At 37.4% G+C, this 22,452-nt stretch overlaps 1 protein-coding gene across 8 annotated transcripts in view; it reads right to left on the bottom strand.

Annotated features, from left to right (window-relative positions):
- LOC149558420 (dynein axonemal assembly factor 10-like) overlaps nt 1-14,409 on the bottom strand; it is a 200,982-nt gene extending 186,573 nt beyond the window's left edge. For 4 of the 8 annotated variants that reach the window (XM_089832663.1, XM_089832666.1, XM_089832667.1 and 1 more), the window contains exons 1-4: nt 14,294-14,409; nt 478-579; nt 316-367; nt 51-92 (exon numbers count right to left, since the gene is read on the bottom strand). In XM_089832663.1, the coding sequence (XP_089688789.1) occupies nt 51-92; nt 316-367; nt 478-569 (186 nt within the window). In that variant the 5' untranslated portion in view covers nt 570-579; nt 14,294-14,409. Of the gene's footprint in view, nt 1-50; nt 93-315; nt 368-477; nt 663-14,293 lie in introns of all 8 variants that reach the window. The other 4 variants (XM_089832664.1, XM_089832668.1, XM_089832671.1 and 1 more) reach the window with 2 other exon arrangements.
- Between the last annotated feature and the right edge of the window lie 8,043 nt (nt 14,410-22,452).

Below are 22,452 nucleotides of genomic sequence, written 5' to 3'. Positions count from 1 at the left end.
ACAGTTCAATTTTCAAGTGTTATTCTCAATACAAATCAAGTAGGACCTACCTTTGCAACTTTATTCAACTCAGAGCCACTCAATTCATAAACCTGCAAAACAATGGATCACCCATTAGGATCATTACATCAATGTAGCTTTTGCATTTGATTGCAAAGTGAATCTTTTTTCTTTGAGATTTGTCAATCGCAATTTGCCTCTTTCTAACATGGACCTAAGAATGGATGAAGTTCAACTAAGTGCAAAGAGAATCTACAGCAACTAATGCTCGGAAACAAAACTTAATCAGGTAGATAATTGTTCTTCATTACTAACCTGAATGGAGCCTCCTGAATGAGCAGTGGAACCCAGGACTACAAACCTAGCACTGTTAAAGAATTCATTCGCATGTAAGTGAGGGTCTTAACTTCCTATTTTTTATCAAGAAAAATGGTAAATTAGCACACTGCTGTTAGCTCTTTGCTCTTTGCTCCTAACCTGCTAGGAACCCATAAAGTGTCGTACACTGCTGTTGTCAAAGATTTACATATATGTTGAAAAATTTGAGGCCTATTACTTGCATCAACCATTTTTCACAACCTGCGAATAGAGGAAGTCCAAGCTATAAAAGATGTCAAAACAGCTCCATGAAGAAGTGAGAAAGTTGCACAAATTGAGTTGTCCTACATTGAGATAAAGATGTCAAAACAGCTCCATGAAGAAGTGAGAAAGTTACACAAATTGAGTTGTCCTACATCAAGGAACTATCTCATGGTGCCTAAAAATGCTTTAAGAAACCTCTCAAATGAAAACAAGAAAAAAATATACACTTAGTAAATCAAGAATAACTTCTGAGAGTCAAGATAGTCATAAAACCCACAAAGAAAACGAAAGGAAAAATGCAAACACATATAATCCAAGTGCTTAGGATAGCTAGGAAGAAGCAAAAAAAGAAGAAAACACTGTAGTCAATTGCTGCCTGTTGGTAAACAGATTTGTCACTGTAAAATTACCTATAGAAATGACCCTGTTCGCCCTATGAAAAGTGACAATAGTGCCAACAGTTGGAGAGATTGCAACCGATCACAATCAGATTACTATCTTCCTCTGCGTTTGGGAGGGGCAGCTCCCTCGTATGATGTAATATTTTTATTTTCAAATAAAGAAGTATTCAAATTTAGAAAGATATGAAGAAAGCTATTGAAAACAAATGCACCAAACGATTTCCGAGCCTTCCTAAATCTTCTACTGCTAACAAGAACGATCAAGAACTATGCTTGAAGGCTACCATTAGTTCAATGATGATTCGATGGTTCACTAACATCTACACCATACTGTGAAAACATTAATTGCAACAAGAATCAACACCCAAACAGTTCAGACTTTGTAGAAAAGAGAACACAAAATGCACTTCCTTTTATTTCTTTGCACTAAGAACATGAGAAAATTTGCTGATTATAAGAGCAAGAATTGTATGCACTTTCCAAAAATTGCTTTGCTATCAAACTTAAACACAAGTGTCCCCTTATTTCCAAATCCCAAAAAGTCCCTTATTACAATGAGATTGGGAATTATAGCCATTCTAGCATAACCAACTTTTCGGGTTCATAACCACTCAAAAAGTAGAGTTTTGAATTTGAAATGCACCTGAAAACTGACTCGAACTCTAACTCACGCAAAATTTGACATCTAAAGCTAACTTTAACCAAAGGAAAGCTAAGATCCTAACTCTAGTTACAATAAGTAACGTACGTCACTTTTACAAAATGAATAACACGAAACTTACACAGTTTGAGCAAAAGATAAAGGAATTGATTTATGGTAAATTATGCATCGCATCTTCTCTCAATACGAGCAATGTTAATCCATCAACAACCTACCTATTTAGGAAGAGACTCTCTAGCTTCATCATTACCATCATGATATTCTTCACTTGTCTTTTCATAAGAATCTGTTCAATCCACTTTATAAGATGATAAGCATTCAAAATGTTATTTCCCATTGCTAACCAAATAAATCCATGTTGGCTGAATAGAAAATGTCTTGCAAGTTTATATACAATCACTTGTAGATGAGGCACCATGGCAATGTTAACACTAATGACTTTAAGAAGTGGCAACTTGTTTGATGGATTTCTTTGCAAATTTGCTTCCAACCATGCACCAATCCAATAAGCTACATGTCCTTTCGAGGTTCTCGCTTTACAAGCTGGCAAGAGAATACTAGATAAGTTGATGAATCAACTCTCCACCTTGTTATTACTATGTCGCAAGTTCACATTTCCCATGAAGCAATCTATTCATCAGTTGGATGAGCTTATTGCTATATGAAGGAAGCTTGGGTTTTACCATTGTCTTGTGTATAAATTGATTAGAGAATTACAAAATTATATGAATCCTTTGTGCGTAGATCACATGCTTCCCATACTAAGGCACATTTTCAAATTGCTCACTGTTCTTTCTTTGTTCCCACATATTGTGTATACATCTTTGAAAACTTCTTAAGATCGACATGGCAAAAAGCATCTTCTTGAGCATTCAGTCAAACATTTGGTTGTCTTGTATGAAGTTTGTCTAGATTAAGCTGTGAAGGTGGTTGAGTAAGGTTTCGCTATAGCCAATTGCTTTTACAAGGTTATTTAAAAGCATAGACATATACTTTCTCATACATTCATTTTTAGAGAGAGCCTGTGGATCGCATTCCATGAGACGTCATTCATTCAAAGCAAATTGTTAAACAATTTGGGTTCCCCTTTATTCAGGCTTCACATACCATATGTGTATCTACCCTCAATCATGTTGAGGCATTTTATTAAATGATTACCATGCTCAATCCATCCACCTCATGTGCCTTCCCTTTGACTCCACAATTTTCAGACTATCGATTCCACTGAAAGAGAAGCCTTTATTTTTTTATTCTCCCTCGGCACTATCTAATACAAAACTTGTACTAGGCACAAAGCCTAATCCCTTCATCTTTCTTGCCAATCTCAACAAATTACAAAAAGAAATTATTTTGTCAGGTTGATGAATCGTGCCTTTCCAGTAATCATGGTGTTCAATGAAGTCAAATGTTTCAATGGCATAGTTGAGTTGCATCTTCTATACTCCCATGCTTGGCATACATATTGACAAAAGAGCTCCCTACGCTTAACGATGACTCACACCCCCTTTAAATAATATGGGTGTTGCATCGTGTTGTACCTTGATTTTACACTTTGAGATGGCACAATGATATCTATACTGAGGCATTGCGAGTTATATAGGAAGCTTGTTGCCAAGTTGGTTGTTAGTCTCACTGCAACACGTCTCAGTTACGACGACTTGCATCACCTCACTATTTGGTTATCCAACTCATTCCTATCACCAATGCTTTCAAGAAAAGGCTATCCATATTGAAATATGCAGATGAGAACCATGGGTATTTAATGGAGTGCAACTTATGAACAGTCGTTTACACATGCAAATCAAAAAGGATTCGAGGGTGTTGGAAGGCATTATATTTTTTATGAAGCAGGTGCAGGAACGCAGAATTATGGGATTGGACGACCATGAAAACTCTTTTGGTTTTGCTGGTCACTCCATTTATTCTATACGGATGTGAAGTTTGGGGCAGTAGTATGTCCGAACAGAAATGGTGACAAGTAGAAAGAATTCAAAATCACTTCATCACATGCAATCTTAAAGTCAAGTCCACGGTGCCGTATGAGATCTTATTGGCAAAGGTGGGTTCCTTTTTGTTAGATGCCATCGCATTGGTTCGGATGCTAAGCTATTTAAAGAAAACCCAAGGTCTAGAAACACATCGCTGGCCCAAGCTAGTCGTAGAGGAAAAACTTGTCAAACAAAAAAACACATGGATGAAGCAAAATGACAAGTGAATGCGAAAGTGAGATATCAACATCCATACTTGCCCGGATAACATTAAAGAAATAAAGAAGTTTGTCATGGAAAAATTTTGCAATATTTTATGGAAAAGGCACATAGGCGGAAAAACTCTTATTACATTAAAGAATTTAACCCCACTTCTAGTCACGATGAAAAGGCCTATATAAGAGCACCTATTAATTGGAAAGCAAAAATGCTGATGGCACAACTCAGAACTAGTTCACACCGGCTGCAATGTGAAACTGGCGGATGGCAAGTTCCAAAGGAAGAGTGGGCAGACAAAACGTGTTTATTTTGTAATATGGGAGCAGTAGAGATGGAGCAGCACTTTGTCAAGGATTGTCTGGCATACAGTGACATCAAATCTGGTTACACAGAGATATTGCAAAACAAAGACTTCAACTACTTATTCAAGGAAGATCAATTGAAGAGAACAGCGGTTCTGATTATCAAACTTCAGAGAAGGAGAGACAAGTTAACCAAAACTTTGTGGCTAGATTAGTTCTGCTCCTGCCTTAAGGAGGTGATCGTGTGGGTCCCATAGGCTACTTTAGCCTCGTGGACATCATTAAAATCTATTATATCATATCATATCACATATGGTTCACAACTCACATCTGATCGTTGTACTCTGCATGGCAGCACCTCCATGAGGCATTTGATCAAACGTATCGTGGGCACGCTACATATGATTCCAAGTTTCCACATTTGCCCCTTGTATTTAATTTGGCTCTACCACAGTTCCATCTTGACAACGTTATGTTTTCTTGTTTTCATATTTCATGATCATAACATTTTATGGGACTATAGATCTCTAACGATTTTGTCAACCTTCATGGTCTCACACCAACTCTTCCTCTAAAGCATTCGGTGGGGGAGTTTGATGTCATGGAGAGTATGTGCATGATCTTAGCTGCAACTCTAGCCCGTGCATAGATGAGACTGCACTACCTAAATTCTCATTCGTGTGCATTATCCACCTCACGATGTGAGCAAAATTGCAGATATGAATAAGCTTTAGGAAGTTAAGTTTGAAGAGGATGAGCAGGAAGTGTTTGACTAAATGCCTTGCACATGTACTAATCTCCATAATGTCTACAAATAGGACTTTGATCAAACGAATGAAAGGTGATGAAAAAGATGTTCATGTGGATACAGAGTTTGAAATGCATCAATATACATCATCTCATTGTCGTCGGTAGAAATTGTGTATCAACCGACAGGTCCCTTCGGGAAGGAAATTGTGTATCAGCCGACGGGTCCCTTCGGAAAGGAAATTGTGTATCAGCCGATGGGTCCCTTCGGAAAGGTTCTTGTTATGTAGCCGACGGGTCCCTTTGGAAAGATTTTTGTTATGTAGCGACATGTTGTATGTGGCCGATGGACTCCTTCGGGAAGTTCTTCGGAAAGCATTTATAACCCCTTCGGGAAGCATTGTATTCATCTTATCATTGAAGCATAATGTAATGTTCTGGCATATGTGAATAATAATAAGAAGAGTTCTGTTGTTTGTGTTCGTGTTCATTATCTGTGTGCAATTCTTAATTAACCTATGCGATAAACATTTGGCGCCGTTGCCCGATGGACCTGGTACGGTGACAGGCAAATGAAGATTAAATGTCGAATCAGTTGAACAAGAATAAGAATAAGTTGAAGGAAAAGGATGAATTACGCACAGCACAGGAAAATTTAATTTTGGCACAACAGGCTGAACGCAGACGGAGATTTCAGCAAGTTACCGACGGACACAAAAGCACTGAAAAATTGTTGGAAGAGACTCGACAGCGGCTCGATTTGGTGGAAGAAGCAAGGGAGGAGTTTCTGAACCTGCATACGCCACGGGAAGAGAATCCTAACGGAAGGAGATCGACTCGCACGGCTCGAAGTGCCGAAGGAGCACAAGCGTGGAGTGACCTCTTCGTCCGAGATATACTTCTGGAACGAACAGCTTCGGTTGACGAACCCTATTCTTCACCAAATAGCACGGAAGTCGAAAACAGCGCGGGTGTTGAAAACAACGCGGGTGTTGAAAACAACGCGGGTGTTGCAAACAACGCGGGTGTTGAAAACAGCGCGGAAGCCGAAAACAGCGCGGGTGTGCAGAACAGCGTGGGTGTCCAGAACAACGCGAGTGTTGGAAATAGCGCGGGTGTGCAGAACAGCACGGGTGTCCAGAACAGCGCGGGTGTGCAAAACAGCACAGGTGTTCAAAACAGAGCGGGAGCTCAGAATAGCGCGGGTGCTCAAAACAGCGCGGGAGTGCAAAACAGCGCAGGTACACAACAAAACCCCCAACATACAGTGATAATGGCAGGTCCGAAAGAAAAGTTGCCTAAATTTGATGGTGATGAAGCAACTGATCCCATTCGACATTGTAAAACATGTGAAACGATCTGGAGGGCAAATGGCATAACAGATACAAACGAATGGATCCGACAATTTCCCGCTACCTTACGGAGTGTTGCGATTGATTGGTTTACTGATACTGATCCACAAAAGTTAAACAGTTGGGATAACATTAAGAAGGAGTTCATCACAGAATTTCAACTTCTACGTGATGATAATGAAATTGTAGCGAAGATATTCAATACCAAGCAAAAGAAGAATGAAACAGTACGGGTCTTCGTCAGGAGGTTGAAGGACTTAATCAGTAAAATGGAGAATAAGCCGGCAAATGGGCTCCAGAAAAGATGGTTCATTGAAGGCGTTCACCCGAAACTGCGGAAAAAGATGAAGATCGTGCCACCATCGACATATACTAAAGCATACAATCGGGCATTGAACCTCAAAAGTGAACAGAAGACAAAGAAGAAGAAGAAGACCAGCTCATCCGATTCAGATGACGATGAGCCTTCAGGAGAAGATAGCAGCGATGATGAAGGCAGCAGCAAGAAAGTTCGTTCTCTTCAGAAGGACATGCTTCGAATGATGAAAGAGTTCAAAAACATGAACAAGGAGACTAAGGGCAATGACCTATGGTGTACAGAGTGCAAGAAAGAAGGCCATACGAAGGGATCCTGCCCAAAAGATCAATTTTGTGAGATTTGCCAGATTCTAGGACACTCGGTAAAGGAATGTCCTTTCAACCTGAAATCAAGAACACCACAGCAAGTGTTCCTCACCCAAGAAGCGTCTGCGGCAGGAGGGAGCGGGAACACCAGCACGGAAGGTGCCACATCGGGCGGATACAGAAACAACCGGCACGGTCAAAACAACAACAATAGTAGCAACAACAATACAGGCGGAAGGAGTCGAATTCAGTATGATGCGAATGGTCGGCCGATAGTTCAATGCCGCGCGTGCAATCTGTGGGGTCACTTTGCCCGAGAGTGCACAACAGCGAACACACCGAAGTTGCTATGCCGATGGTGTGGACCTGGCGATCATGACGATGCTAAGTGCCCGAAGTCTGGAGTAAACTTGATTACCGTCGAGACAGACGAGGAAGAAGTTTTGGCAATCACTCGGAAGCAGGCGAAGCTATAGCCTGATTCGACTGAGGAAAATAAGAGACTGGAGGAAGCACGAGCAAAAATCCAGAGAGCAACGCAGATAGAAACGACACACCCAAAGGACATGCCGAGTACCTCCATACGGAACTGCGTAGAACAGAACATTGTACGGCAAATATTGCGAGCCAAGATACCCATCAGGATAAGTGATCTATTGCTCACTATGCCTCAGCTCCGATCGGCACTCACAAACATCCTTCCCACTGCTCAACTACCAGGAGAACATGGAAGGAAGCAGGAAAGTGGAGCAAGTACAATGGACAAAAAGGAGAAGGAAAGTGGCACAAGTGCAGAAGATCCGATGCTGTTAGCTCTTTCATCCAAACGCTATCCGGCAGTTGTTGAAATGGGCATTCTTGAGACTGTGCTAACGGACACGATCGTGGACGGAGGGTCCGGTGTCAATGTGCTGCCAGAGGATACCTGGAAAAAGTTGGGACAACCAACATTGCGGCCACCTACCTTCCAGTTGTTAACAGCCGATCAACATGGAATCAAGCCATTGGGAGTACTCACAGCACAACCAGTGACAATTGGAACACAACCGTTCTTGTTGGACTTTGTCATGATCCCATTGAAGTGTAGAGGATATGATGCCATTCTGGGCCGAGGGTGGCTGATACAAGCCAAGGCAAAGCACGATTGGAAGAAAAATACTTTATCACTCGAAAGCAAAGGCCGAAAGTATGTCATCGATCTACACACTCAGATGGTTGGAGAAGAAGCTCTATCGTCAGATTCCGAAGGAGAAGATGATGAGAGGAGGTAGAGTATGGAACTCGATCAGGAGGGAGTCCTACGATTTGAAGGAGATGACGATCTGAATTTAGTAAATGGTCTTTACCACTGGCAGATAGAGGATTACGAGCTCTTTCCAAGTTGTAATATGCTAAGGATCGACGAAGGTAAGAAAAAAGAAGGAAATGAATGTCCAAAGGAACACAGAGAAGCCGAAGGAGGAAATGAATGTCCGAAGGAACACAGAGAAACCGAAGGAGGAAATAAATGTCCGAAGGAACACAGAGAAGCCGACGAAGGAAATGAATGTCTGAAGGAACATGGAGAAGCCAAAGGAGGAAATGAATGTTCGAAGCAACACAGAGAAGCCGAAGAAGGAAACGTGGGTATGACTGAAGCTGAAGGACAGAACATACAGTACGAACCCAAAAGAAGGAAAGATTCTACTATACAACTGCGCCGAAAGAAAGTATTACGTCGAACCACAAATATAGCAGAAAGGTACCAGCAGCAAGGAAGACACACGATACGGTCTGCACAGGCAACAAAGAGGAAGGGTTCAATAAAAGTTGTAGCAGTACAGAGTGAATGTGTTATTGACGGACAGAAGGGATAGCTGACGGAGTCCATGGTAGCGAGCTTCGGGAACAAATTGGGCAATATGGAGATGACACAAAACAGGCGTAGCAGGTTTCAACTCGGACAGTGGGTGTTGAAGTACGACAACCGGAATGAGATCAAACCAGGCAAGTTCAAAGTTAAGTGGGTCGGGTCGTATCAGATCCGAGAAGTAGGGGACAATGGAGCAATAAGATTATAGACTTTGGATGGACAGGAAGTGCCTCAGGCGGTGAATGGCTCGAAGCTGAAGGTATACCATGGCCAGAAGACTTCTGCGTCAGAGAATGGCCTTCGGGCGACCCCTTTGTCGTTGCAGACCGTAAATGTTGACGGTCAAAGGGAAAACTGACTTTGCTATTGAAAAAAAAAATGAAAATGAAAAAAAAAACAAAAAATTAAACCAAAACAAAAAAAGTATCGTACGGATTTTGTCTACTCACCGTACGGTTTTCACTTGGTTTTTGAGTTGTACGATTTTTGAGATTTTGAGATTGTGTACGGTTTTTAAGTTGGGAGCCAGTGTACGGTTTTAAATTAAACTCTGAAGCACCGTACGGATTTTAACCTACTCATCGTACGAAGTTTGGAGGAAGAGTACGGTTTTGTAGATTGTAAAGTATGAGATGTACGACTTTCTCCTGTACGGATTTCCAGCAAGTGTATGGATTTTTTTTTGGTGTATGGGTTTCAATATTTGAAGACAGTACGGTTTTCAGGAGCTGCACATTGTACATCAATTTGAGACCACCGTATGGTTTTTTTAAATAGTCTGGGAATGTACGGATTTTTTTCATTGAGAGGATTTCACTACTCACCGTACAGATTTTATGAAGACTTGGAGCGTACGGATTTTTTAAAAAATCTTATAAACTAGGAGTCTCAGTACGGAATTTTTGGAGGGATTGGAAGTGTACAAATTTTTAGCTATTTTAACTATGCACCATACAGACTTTATGAAAATTACCATACGGTATCTCTGTACGGATTTTTGAGGAAAGCCATTAACATTGCAGATTTTGGCCGTACGGCGTACGGAATTTGGAAGTAAAGACAGCGTACGGAAATTACAATTTCGAATGCGAGGTAATTGTACGGATTTGGATTGCAAGATTACAGATTCTAAAGAGTGGGGTTTTGGCGTACGGCTTCTACTTGCTATTTGGTAGCACAGAAAGGTGACAGGAGGTTTTGGCGTATGGCTTCTACTTGCTATTTGGTAGCACAGAAGGGTGATAGGAGGTTTTAAAAATTTAAAAAAAAAAAAAAAAAAAAAAAACATCGACAAATCAACAATGCTCAGAATGAGTATCAGATGATGCCACAGGGTAGAGGAAGAACCAACGATTGCCAAAAAGAGTGTAGAATCGGCAGAAAATGACAAAAATGGTGTGTTCCGTGCAGTTTTGTGTGGGTTTCAGAGTGCTAATTTGGTCTTGGCGGCGAGGGGCGCTGCCCCTCGACCCCGCCCTGTACCTGCCCCTTGGACCCCCAGTCGTTGCAGATATCAGTCGTGGGAGTCTAACCAGTTGAGAAGACTTGGAGCTGCTGCAGGCATGGAGTGTCTGTGTACCAAAGGCACTACGAGTAGGTGTTGGCCATGAGGCTGTCTTGGTGGATGCGTAGAGAGCTCGGGAGGAGTTGGTCATCCAGTTAAAGGCAGTACAGCGACACTTGGTTCAGTGTACCCGGAATTGGAATGCAGAAAGCGGCATAGGTGGCTATCAGGGTCAGATGTCAGATTGGCTAAGGTGACAGTGTTGAAGACCAGTTAGTTAGTCAATGTATTTTGGTTGTTGATTTGTCTCAGAGATTTTGTAATAGTCGTCAGAAGACGACTTTTTTTTTGGGGGGGGATGATGTCGTCGATAGAAATTGTGTATCAGCCAACGGGTCCCTTCAGGAAGGAAATTGTGTATCAGCCGACGGGTCCCTTCGGAAAGGAAATTGTGTATCAGCCGACGGGTCCCTTCAGAAAGGTTCTTGTTATATAGCCGACGGGTCCCTTCGGAAAGATTTTTGTTATGTAGCGACATGTTGTATGTGGCCGACGGACTCCTTTGGAAAGTTCTTCGAAAAGTATTTATAACCCCTTCGGGAAGCATTATATTCATCTTATCATTGAAGCATAATGTAATGTTCTGGCATATGCGAATAATAATAAGAAGAGTTCTATTGTTCGTGTTCATGTTCATTATCTGTGTGCAATTCTTAATTAACCTATGTGGTAAACACTCATGGTATTACTGGCTTTGTAAATGAAGTCTCAAGCTGCCACCTTGCACTACTCTGTCAACCTTGCCAATGAATTCCATACCAATTTTGATATTTGGCCAACACATTACATGTGTTCACCACACTCTAAGAGTAAGTACTCTTTTAAGATGGATGTGGAATAATTTTTCCATTTCAACTACCTTTTCTATCTGCTGATTAGCATAGCTTCAAATGATCTCAAAAGTAATCTTTATTACCGGTATGATCGTCTTCAAGCTCTGTGAGTTATCAACTATGACATAGGATATGCTTTGCACAGCTGTGTTGAAGAGAAGATTGGAGAAGGTTTTTGCAATTTTTATTCTCACCACCACCTGCATCTTTGATGAACTCAATATGGTAGTTATTCATAGTTGGGGTTTGGGCTCAAAAGTTCGGGTTAGGATTAGGGCAAAAAGTTAAGGTTTGGGGAGAGAGAACTTTTAGTACATGGAGAGAGAAAAATTTTAGTACGTGGAGAGAGAAGTTGGCAGAGAGAGAAGGTTTTCGCATTTCAATTGACTCTCATTCCCGAATTAACCTTCTTTTAACTTCTTGGGTAAAAATATCAAGGTAATAGTGCCCAAAGTCAATAATGGGAATTGTAAAATGTCATTCAGCAATGGGAGTCATAAAACTCACAAAAGCAACAAAAGGAAAAAGTGCCAACACATAATTCAAGTACTAAGGATAGCTAGGAAGAAGCAGAGGGGAAAAACACTGTAAGTACATTGCTGCCCAAAATCAAAAAATGGGATTCTAAACTATCATCTTAATTTCAACAATGGGAACAAGGCATGTCTAACACCCACAAGAAATAACAACAGTGTTTTAGTCCAGATGGCAAGGGCAAATTAAATTTGGGTAGCACAACACACGTTATAGGACTGTTCACCAAGCTAAGGAAGACATCTCCACACCAGGTATTTTCAAACCAAAGGGAGAATGGTGATTTAAGTCAGACTGCACACGTATTGTAATAGAAGACACTGCTGGCACCCACAATTGTAGTAAAGGCAACGTAATAGAAATGACCAAAGAAAAAAATTCAAGATTTGTTTTGATTGATTATCTTTGACTCTTACTAACAAGAAAGTGAACATGGATAAATGAGCAACTATTAAAAACAATCTGCTACAGATAAGCACTACGCATATTAATATAAAGATTTGCATCTAAAACATAGCCATCCCAGAAGTTCCTGGTAGAACCAAAGTCTGGTGGATTGGACGGCGTTACATTCCCTAATTTTTGCTAACCAACATACTCTAGAGCCTAAGGAATTTTGAGATATAACTAGCATCATATATTTCATACACTGCATGCCATGTATCTCCACTGCTAAATAGTGTCCGAACTGCTAATACAGATATCAACTAATCGGTCTAGGGCAGTGAATCTACTCAGTCTTCATTGCAGTTCTGTAATGGCCATTGTCGGTATCTATATGAATGAAACCCAGTGTTTGTACTACTTAATGTATGTTTTCATCATTGATTTATCATCATTCACCTGTCAGGTCAAATCAGCAATAGCCTTCTCCCTTGTCAAGTTACGAGGTGATTGTGTCATGCTGCTGCGTATTAGCTAGCTTGTACATTGCTTGAGGTTGAACTATACCAAGAAAAAGATGAAGAAGCTCCTGGTTGATGGTGGTTCTCGCAGATATAAATCAGTTTGGCATACTTAATCAGCACAATAAGGTTGTGAATTTCCCTACATTCCACCAAGTTTCCGGGACAGGGGAACATGGGAAAGGGGTGGTGTGTTTCAGGGACAGATTTTTCTGAAACCATTTTTGGGGACAGCAGGGGATGGCTGTATAGAAACTAAAGAAATTTTTAAAATATAGAGGAATTTCAAATATTTAAATGATAACAATGGTATTATAGGCTTTTTCCAGACTGGGTTAGTTCCTTTTCCTGGCCTTCTGCTGCCATTTTCCCTCTTTGGCATTCTGCATTGTAAACTTCTATGTTCAAAACAAGTTTAGGCAATTTTGTCTTTTATCCAAAACAAAATTGATAAGAATGATAAGGCAATCTTTTTATGCATAAAAGTAAATTGTAAATGAACATGTGATGGAAAATGATGCCTACATTGCAATTTAGAGTGCTCACTTAAATCATAGCTTAAAACCAAACTATGCAATTCTTTAAATGAGGTTATGTAATTCTTTAAATAAGCTGAAAAATATGATACAAAAAGGAAAATTAACAAATTTGCTCAAAACATAACTAACAAAGAGATAGAGCTGAGTAAAATTACATAGATACTTCGTGTTAAAAGGAAAACCTGAAATATAGCATTGTAATGTGTCCTAGACTCTTATTGTCTTCATAATTAACAGAGCGCTACTAAGCATAGAGCTGAGTAAAATTACATAGATACTTGGTGTTAAAAGGAAAACCTGAAATATAGCATAGTAATGTGTCCTAGACTCTTAGGGCCCGTTTGGCCACGGGCATAGGAACGGAGAATAGGCATGTAATATTGGGAATAGGAATGGCTATTCCAATAACAGGTATTTTTTGTAATGGGTATAAGCTCATTTTAGAGGCAAAATGGGAATACAAAAATCGTATTCCAAAATTTTCCATTCCTATTCCATCAACCAAACAGAAAATAAAAATCGTATACCAATTTTTCTATTCCTATTCCATCAACCAAACGGGCCCTTATTGTCTTCATAATTAACAGAGCGCTACTAAGCATAGTTTTAGAAGACAGGTTTATGACAAAATCCTCAACCAAACAATGCATATCACTGTAGCTCCATGTGCTTTTACGTTTCCACTTGAGTAATAGAAACTGTTTATTTGTGTATCATTTGAATTTATTTTCAGTCTAACAAATTTTCCTTGCTGCTGAAAAAAAACAGATTATGAATTGAACCATGGAAACTTGAAAGAATTGATGACAAAGGTAAATAAAACAGGAATTCTTAAAATTTGAAAATATTAAAAACCAAAAATGCATACATTACTGTAAAAAGGAGACGATATCTCCAAATTTTATATTTCAATCATTAAGGAATGAAAAGAGAAAACAAGGTAGTTTGAAGAGGGAAATTTGTAAAGTTGCGGTAAATAATATAATTCAAAAAGCCTTGAAATTCAAAACTAATTTACAGAAACATTTAAGATGTACGTATAGAGGGTTAATGGGGATGATTTCCTGTTCAGAATTGTGATATTGGAAACCAGCGGCACTCATTTAATTGTAGGTAAACTGAATGATCTAAGTATGGTAAACTTAAAGATTTTGCAAGTAAAACCAAACGGAAGCGTATGCATCCCTCACCTGAAGAACGAACCGAAAAAGTAGCTAAGGTCTCTGGACTGAATTGCGAGGAAGAGGAAAACGACCAATTTAAATCGTTGTTTCTGGCAAGAGGAGCTCACTTACTTTTCCTGGTTGAATGCATTTCCGTGAGTAGTTTGCTTTTGTTTGTTCGGTTTCCGTTTTCCCTGTTTCGTTTTCCGTCCGTTTGTTGTTGTTTTAAAAAAATATGGAATAAATAAATAAATAATAATATTAAATCAGTATGTCGTAAGAAGTTATTTTAATGTAATGATTAGTATATTAGAAAATGTGTTTCAATATAGAAATTGAGAATTAACTTAAATTTAATCAAATCTTGTTTTTACATATATTTAAAGAATAGTTAATATGTAGTTTATATATTTATTTATAAATAAATTTAAAAATTTAGAAATGAAATTTAAATTTGTGTATATTTCAACTTATATCTTAATAGTTGTTACTTATTGATTGTAGATATTCTCTACAATAATTTGTCTCACTTCTAATTTTATCAACTAAGGATTCTCCTTTATCATGTGCAAATATGTGGCAACTCTACAACCTTATTGCAATCATTTTGAAAGGAAATTTTGACAAGTATCGACGAAAGATTATTTGTTTTGAAAAAAGAATTTCTGGGTGACCTTCTAATGATGGTGGTTGAGATGTAGAAAGCTCAACTAGTACCATACCAATTACATAACAAACTAATAATGTAAAGTAAAGATATTCAACATGAAGGCAATTATAATTGTTGTAATAATTAGAAGATCATGTGGAAAGATCTATAGAACATCAACCTACAATATAAATAAAAGGAAGCATTTTTTTAGAAAAGCATTAGAGAGAACCGATAAAGTAGTCTTTTGATAGCAAAATTCTTCAATATTTGGCTAAAAGAGCCCATTGTTTACCATTCTAAATACATTTATAGTATTTGTAAGTTGCAGGTTGATTTTCAGCCTTAGTATATTTGCTCTTAAACAAATATGGAGATTGTGTAAATGTTGCCTTCCTTCTTTTATTTATCAAGGTGTAATGTGATATTTTTATTATGTTTGGTCTATTGTACTAATGTTGATCTCTCTATCTTTCATTTATCCTAATGGACAATGGATTATCTAACTTTTTTTTAATTCCTTCATTGTTGTAGTGCCTAGCTTTGGAACCCAAAAGAAATACACCTAATATATTACAAAGTTCAATGAACTATTTTTTCTAAGTTTAAACAACATCAAAGTAGCAATGTGGAAGCGATATACACATACACATCAATTACACATATGCAATACAAATACAGATTTCATTCCTTAAGGGTTCCTTCATGGTGAGTCTTGTTTAAGATTTTTTATTAATAAGTTTAAATCTTAAGTACAATGTTCATAATCATAAAAGAATAACAAATATATAATCTCATACAGAGATACAAAAGTATAGCTGATATAATAAAGTGTTGTTTTTTTCAGGATCATTACAAATGTACTAAGCACTACCTATTTGGTATGTGTTTTTCAAATGCAGCAATCTCCCTTGTGTTTATATTGGGAATAAGGCTATGAAGAGAGATGTCCATGGGACATGCTAATTCATTAATTACATTACATACATACATACATACATACATACATACATACATACATACATACATACATACATACATACATACATACATACATACATATATATATATATATATATATATATATATATATATATATATATATAAAATGTACACATTATATCGCATATGTAATTATTCATGAGATAATTACATATGCTCCATGAGGCTGAAGTATCTACTCAATCCTATCCCTTCAATGATTTAATGGTGGAGTCAGTGGCCAAAGCCAAACAGAACCTTAGGAAGCTTCAAACTAGGAAAGCTCAAGGAGCCAGAATTAGGTCAAGGCTTAATTGGTTAAATTAAGTTTAGAGATAAAGGTTCTAAGTTGTTCTTTAAGATCTTGAAGTCTAAAGAATCAAAGGATAAGATAGATTGTTTATGTGAGGAGGGGAATATTATTACAGATCCAGGATGTATCCTTGATGCCTTCTCCAAATATTATAAGACTCTTTTCAGGTTGGAAGATGTTAATAACTATATGGAAGGAGCAACAGAGAATATTCATTCTATTATTCCAAAAAAAACTTTCTATAGCAAATTCATTAACATTAGAAGCTCCTATCAATTTGGAGGAAATTAGAGGAGCTAGATAGAGTATGGCCATAGAGAAAGCCCCAGGACCAAATGGCTTATGAGTAGAGTTCTTTAAAATAAACATGGAATGGATTAGTACTGAACTCAAACAGTTGTATGAATTTTCACCTAACAAAGGAACTTTAGGACCAGAGATCAATGCTAGTCTTATTAAACTTATTCCCAAACCTGAGGATAAAACCTTTTATAAAAAACTAGAGGCCAATTACATTACTCGATGTTTCATATAAGATCTTGGCCAAAGTTCTTGCAAAAAGGGTGAAGAATATTCTTCCTAAGATTATCAATCCTACCCAAACTAGATTTATTTTAAAGGATCCTATTTATTGGAAAACCTTATGACTTGTTGGGAAACCATGGAATGGGCTAAATCTTCTCAATGAAAAATTGGTATTCTCCTCATTGACTATGAAAAAGCATATGACAGAATTGAGTGGGGTTTCATCTTGATGATGCTTGAGGCCCTAGGAATCCCACATCAATTTTGTCATATGGTTTCTACCTTAATGAAAGATGCTTCAACAATTGTAGAAGTTAGCGAGGGTAGATATGAAACATTCAGACTATCCAAATCAATTAGGAAAGGATGTCCATTGGCTCCTTCCCTCTATGTTATTGTTGTAGACTCCTTGCATTTTTTAACTAAGAGATCATGCTCTTTCCCCAAAATTCAAAGACCTTATTTTACCCAATCAAGAGGAAATAACAAACATACAATTCACTAATGATACTTCAATTCTTTTTGTTCTTGAGGAAGAAAATATGGCTCATCTAATGACTAAGTTGGATATATTTTACAAAGGGTCAAGTAGCAAGATATCTATTAGTAAATCTATCTTGTTAGGTTGGGATGAGATTCCTCTAACCTAGTGTGAGAAATTTAATATTGGTTAGGGAGGACCAAATCACATAGTTAGATATCTTGGTATTGCTTTTGCAGTTAATCCTAATATTAATAATATGTGGAACTAAATAAAGGACAAGGTGACTAAGAACCTTAATAAGTGGAACACCACATATTTAAACATGGCTGAGAGGATTTAAGTCTACTAGAAAATTTTGTCTTCATATACTGTGTATCTTTCATCTATGTGGTTATTCAATGTAGGACGATTTTGGTATCTTCAAAGAATTATTAGGAACTTCTTGTGGTCAGATGGGAGAGGAGGTAAATCTGGGCATGCAATTAGATGGGACTAGTGCACTATGAGTAAGGATAATGGTGGATTGGGTCTTAAAGATATTAGATCAAGGTATTGCCTTAGCAAAAAAATGGATTGTGAAAGCCATTAAGGGTGATGAACCATGGAAGATCCCTTGTCAGGAATATAATATTTATAGTGGCTCTCCTATTCGACCAAAGTACTAGAAAGGACTAGATATACAAGATATATTGGCTCTTGAGGTTAAATTTTCAATCAAACGTTCTAACATCTTTAAATCTTTATGGAAGGGTTGGAATACTAATAGACCCCTGTTGGGTCCTGTTTAGAGAATGGAACTGCGCAAAAGATGGTGTGGGAGAGGTTCCATATGGTGGAATTTAAAAAAAGATGGTAAACCTTTAGCTCTTATATAGGGATGTTCTACTAAGAAATGGGCACAAGCTGGAATTTGTAAGTTTTAGGATATCCTTTTGGATGACAAGCTTATTCCTTGGAAAGATCTTCAGAATAGGTTCAACCTCCCTAATTCCCATTGGAGGACCTATTTCTCTATCAAGCTGGCAATTGAGAGATCTTTGGCCTCATTCTTTTCATGTTCCCTATCTTCCCATTCTTATCAATTGAGATGGATTGACTCCACCCCCATCCTCTTTGTTAAGTACAAGCAGATTTATTTTGCCCTTTCTGCTAGCCATTCCATCCTTAACACTCTTAACTCCTACTGAAACCTTACTCTTGATCCCTTGACTTAGAAAAGATACTTGCTGAAGCTTTGGTCTAACCTGACTGAACCTAAAATCTCTTGTTTTATTTGGAAATTGTGGTTGCACAAATTGCCTTTCAAGAAACTAGGAGGGGACCCTAACATCTATCTTGTCTGCCAACAATATGAATCTATCCTTCATGTGTTTTTCTTTTGCCCTTTTGCCAAAGGTGTCTGGGATCTTTTTGACTTCTCTCATGATGGAAACTTCAGCATTCATAACATCATTTATGGGAAGATTTGCAGCAATAAATTGTTCAATTTACTTTGGTCTATTTTATCTTTTCATATTCTTTGGGTGATTTGGAAACTTAGGAATAATGATGTATTTCATGGAAAAACTAGATTTCTTACCAAGTCTCTAAAGAGACTCATAATTCTTGATTTTTTTTATAGGTAAGAGCAATCTTCAAATTGAAAGAAGTTGATTTCCTGAAAATTCTAAGGAAAGGGAAAGAGACTATGGAACTAAAAGACTTGGCTCATAGATACACTTCATTGAAAAAGGTTGAAGAAGTAAGCATCCCCCTGGTGCAATTAGTGAAGAAGTTGGTGTTGGATACAATCATTCAATTGTATGTTGTCTTTGATGTTACACAAATGTGAAGTATATACCAAGAAATTAGTGTATCTTGAGCTCACTCAAGATTCAAAGGAAGTTGCAGTGTATGACAAGCATTTCAATGTTAACCAAGTTCAGAGCGAGTGTTAAATAAGCTCACTCAGTTACCAAATCAAGTTTTCAAGAATACAATGTCTACCGAGCTCACTTGATTACTGAAGAAAAGTTGGCATGAAACCAATCTAAATCGAGCTCACTCGGTTACCAAAGGAAGTCTAAAGGAAAATCATTTATGAGTTAGTGTTGACCAATTTGGGTTAGCTAATGAAGGATTTCCCTGTATCAATTTTGTTGGTTAGTTCTAACTAACTCATGGGATGAATTTCATTTGTTTGATATTGTATTCAAGCTGACTTGACATGGTAAAATGTATAAGGTCAAGTTGAGAATTGAATAAGAGAAGAAGCATGGGATTGAAAAGATAAATCAAGGAAGCAAATTAGGAGTTGACTAAGATGAAAAGAACATTCTAAAAAAAAGGATCAAGTATTCAAGACAAAACAGAGATCTAAAATCAACAAATACAGTTGCATTAACAATCAGGTCATATCATTGTTACTCTCTAATAATTGTAGTAGTGAATCAAATCTCCTAATAGAGTTAGCTTAACAACTATTTGCCAAATTATCTTACAAGGTGGCATTTCTAGATTGAAGTGTCTAAAGACCTCTAACAAGGCCACTCCTAATAGGGTGAACTAAATCCTTTAACAGGGTCACACTTAACAGTGTGTTTTGTAACCTTTAATAGGGTTGGCTCCTAACAGGGCTCACCTTAGAAGAGTGAAAAATAGTAACTAGTTGTAATTGGTGGTTCTTCCCAAATTAGGTTTCCAAGTTAAATCATGGTGTCTCTTGTGTTCATGTTATTTGCTTTATGATTATGTAACTAAGTTAATTAAGGATAATCACACTTAATATCATAAGATATACATGTTCACTGTTAACAAAGTAACAATACATATATTCAATATTAATCGAGTGTTTACCGAGTGAAAGTCATTAGTGTAAACTGAATTACTGTGTTAACCGAGTGTTTCAGTGCTAATTGAGTTACAACACTATTTCAACGAAGTTTGGTTTTATTTTGTATTGACATCTTAAGGGACTGGGATTTGTTTTTGTTGTAAGTGATTCACCTCTCCTCTCTTAGTTACTTCTCTTACATTTCCAAAAATTGGTATCAGAGCATTTGGTGCTTGCAGAGAAGGTTTCAAGGACCTAAGCTAAAGATCAAGATGTCTTATAGAAGGGATATTCCTAAGCTGAACACAGATAACTTCCAAGCATGGTAGGAACTTATGAAGTTACATTTGGCAATAATTGGAGACTCGGGCCTAGAGTATCTGAACACCAAGTATGTGGCACCTACTGGAACTATGACTATGGAAGAAATTATAGAAAAGAAGAACTATAACATTATGATGATTGACATTGCTTCCACTCTCGACTATGTTGAATTTGATGAGGTAAAAGATTGTACTACTACTTATGAGATGTGGATCGAGCTAAAAGCTATCTATGGAGATGATGATAATGTGAGGAGAGCCAAGGAAGAAAGTCTCAAAGGTCAATTTGATCATATGAAGATAAGAGAAGATGAGAACATTGAACAATACAATGAAAGAATCAAATCCAATGTGTGTGCAATCAGAGCTTTGGGTGGGAAATTGATGATATAACAGTGGTAAGCGAAGTACTTAGAATGCTTCTTCTTGTTTATGCAATTAGAGTATTAACTATTCAAGAAATGAGATGTAATCCTAAGAGTGATATAACCTTGGATGCACTAGTGGGAAGGTTGACAACATTTGAGTTTGATAATTTGATAATTGTGTTCTTGTTGATCTTAGATTGGTTTTGACTAGTGAGTGTTTATACAATTAAGTCATTTACTTAGTTCATGTCAAACAAGTAGTATATGCCAAGAAAAACATGTATAAGTTAGACCATGTCAAGTCAACAATGAGTGTCGAGTCACTCAAGTGCTAAGAAAACAGTGTATGTCAAGTTAGTATTGAAGTTAGTATGTACCGAGCATTAGAGACTTCAGATGTCGAGTAACATAGTTTTGTCATAGTTGTTTGTATTGGCATAAACTAATATGTAAACCATTTTTTAGCCAACTTATAGATTGAATTATGATATTTTGGTGATAAGGACGAATCTTAAGTTGGAATCCCATGCATTACATGCATCCAATTAGGTAAAGGGAAGGTTTAAGTGGCAAAATGGATGAATCACAGTCATTGATTCATACCTAAGTCACCTAGGTCTTCTTAAGGAGGACAAACCCTAAACTTTCAAGAGTATGTGAAAGGAGCGAAGAGAGATGTTTGCATGCACAAACAAAGTATTCATGGTGGTTAAGGAGTTGTGAAGTGAAATTGCATTGCAAAATTAGTTAAAGGAGAACATAGGAAGGAAATAGTGAACAATAGAGAGACATCTTATCAAGAAGGATCAAGAATACATCAATTTAGAGGTGATCTGTCATCAAGCAACAAAGTGCTAACCACAAGATCAATGCTAAGACATTCTAACAGGTGAATCAATTAAATCTCTTAACAAAGTAGTCCTAATAGGCTATTTTGAAATCCTCTAACAAGGTGCTTACTTTATTGTGAGTTAAAGTCCTTTACAAAGGCACACTTTTAACATGGTGTTAAAATCCTTTAATAGGGTAAGATTTAATATTCTTTCTAAGCTTTTAACAAGGCAAACCTTTCACAGGGTAGTTCATGTTTCATGATCAAACATTGTAACCTTCATTGTATACACTTTATTACTATAGTAGTGAAGATTTTTGGGTGTCATCCCTACCCCATTTTTACCTTCTCATTGGAGAGTTTCTAAGTTATCATATCTAGGGTCATATATATGTGTGAATGCTTACATGTTTACATGATTTAGATGTACATGATTTACATGGCATTTTAGCTTACTTATTAAATATGTAAGATGGATGTGTAGTGAATATTTTATGGATCAAAGTTTGAAGCACTGATTCACACCCCCCTCTCAGAAGTTTACCTTTCCTATTGTAAATTCCAACAATTGGTATCAAAGCCTTGTTCTCTAAAAGTGAAGCTTTGCAGCTTTGAGGAAAGATTTTGGAAATGTGAGTCTACAAGTTGGAAAAGATCATTGAGAATTAGGGAATTAAAATACAACTCATTCTACATCAACTGAATGAAGCAAGAGAAGACTTAAAGAAATCTTTAAAGAGAAGGAAGGAAATTGCTATTGAGGAGAATGACACACAATATAGAGAGATATACACTACTAAGCTATCTGCTAATGGAGACTCCAATGATTTGATGTAGCAGTTGTAGATCTAATGGAAAAGAACAAAGCCCAAGCTGAAGAAATTAGAAATCTCAAGTTA

The sequence above is a fragment of the Cupressus sempervirens genome, chromosome 5, assembly GCF_028749045.1.
Source record: "Cupressus sempervirens isolate cs-2001-9-10 chromosome 5, ASM2874904v1, whole genome shotgun sequence".
Taxonomy (NCBI): Eukaryota; Viridiplantae; Streptophyta; class Pinopsida; order Cupressales; family Cupressaceae; genus Cupressus; species Cupressus sempervirens.
This window is presented reverse-complemented; position numbering and strand designations above follow the sequence as displayed.